Genomic DNA, 694 nt, shown 5'->3' on the forward strand with positions numbered 1-694 from the left:
CGGGCGCGTCCTGCTCCCCGACCGGTCGGTTCCCGGGTGAACGGCGTGAAAAGAGCCCGGCCGGCAGGGCGCGGGGGCTGCCCCGGGGACAGCCGCTCACCGGTGCCCCTTCTGCTGCAGCTCCCGGGATTACTCGGCCCCCGTGAACTTCATCAGCGCTGGGCTGAAAAAGTCGGCGGCTGAGGATTTTTCGGAGGATGACTCTGATGAAGATGAAAAGCCCGTTAAGCAGGAGGAAATCCCTAAAGAGTTTGTGCCCAAGAAGCTGAAAACAGTGAGTTGCCTGGGAGTGTTTCAGTTCTGGGTAACTCATGGAGGAAATTTAGGCAGTTGTTGGAGGTGCTGGAACAAGAGTAGAACACTAAGGAAGGAGAAATAATAGCAGCAAACCACATGCAGGAGTGTGGGCTGTGGTTAAGGGAGGTGTTCTCTTTGTGTTCTGGAAGGATTCTGGTTCATGGTTGAGAACATCAGGGTTGGGTGCTGGGTCCTGCCCTGTGGTCACAACACCCCCAGACGATGCTCTAGGCTGGGGACAGAGTGGTTGGAAGTTGCCTGGCAGAAAAGGACCTGAGGGTGCTGGTGGGCAGCTGGGTGAACGGGAGCCAGCGTGTGCCCAGGTGGGCAAGGAGGCCACCAGCAGCCTGGCCTGGAGCAGAAACAGCGTGGCCAGCAGGAGGGAGGTGATTGTGCC

General features: G+C 58.5%; 1 protein-coding gene across 1 annotated transcript in view; it reads left to right on the forward strand.

Annotated features, from left to right (window-relative positions):
• Positions 1-120: 120 nt before the first annotated feature.
• The window catches only part of TFIP11 (tuftelin interacting protein 11), a gene marked incomplete at its 5' end in the record, with an annotated part of 9,765 nt that continues 9,191 nt past the window's right edge, over positions 121-694 (forward strand). The window contains one exon of the mRNA XM_008946366.1: positions 121-274. Within this exon, the coding sequence (XP_008944614.1) occupies positions 121-274 (154 nt within the window). The remainder of the gene's footprint in view (positions 275-694) is intronic.

This window comes from Merops nubicus, unplaced genomic scaffold (genome assembly GCF_000691845.1).
Source record: "Merops nubicus isolate BGI_N331 unplaced genomic scaffold, ASM69184v1 scaffold5868, whole genome shotgun sequence".
NCBI classification, from domain to species: domain Eukaryota; kingdom Metazoa; phylum Chordata; class Aves; order Coraciiformes; family Meropidae; genus Merops; species Merops nubicus.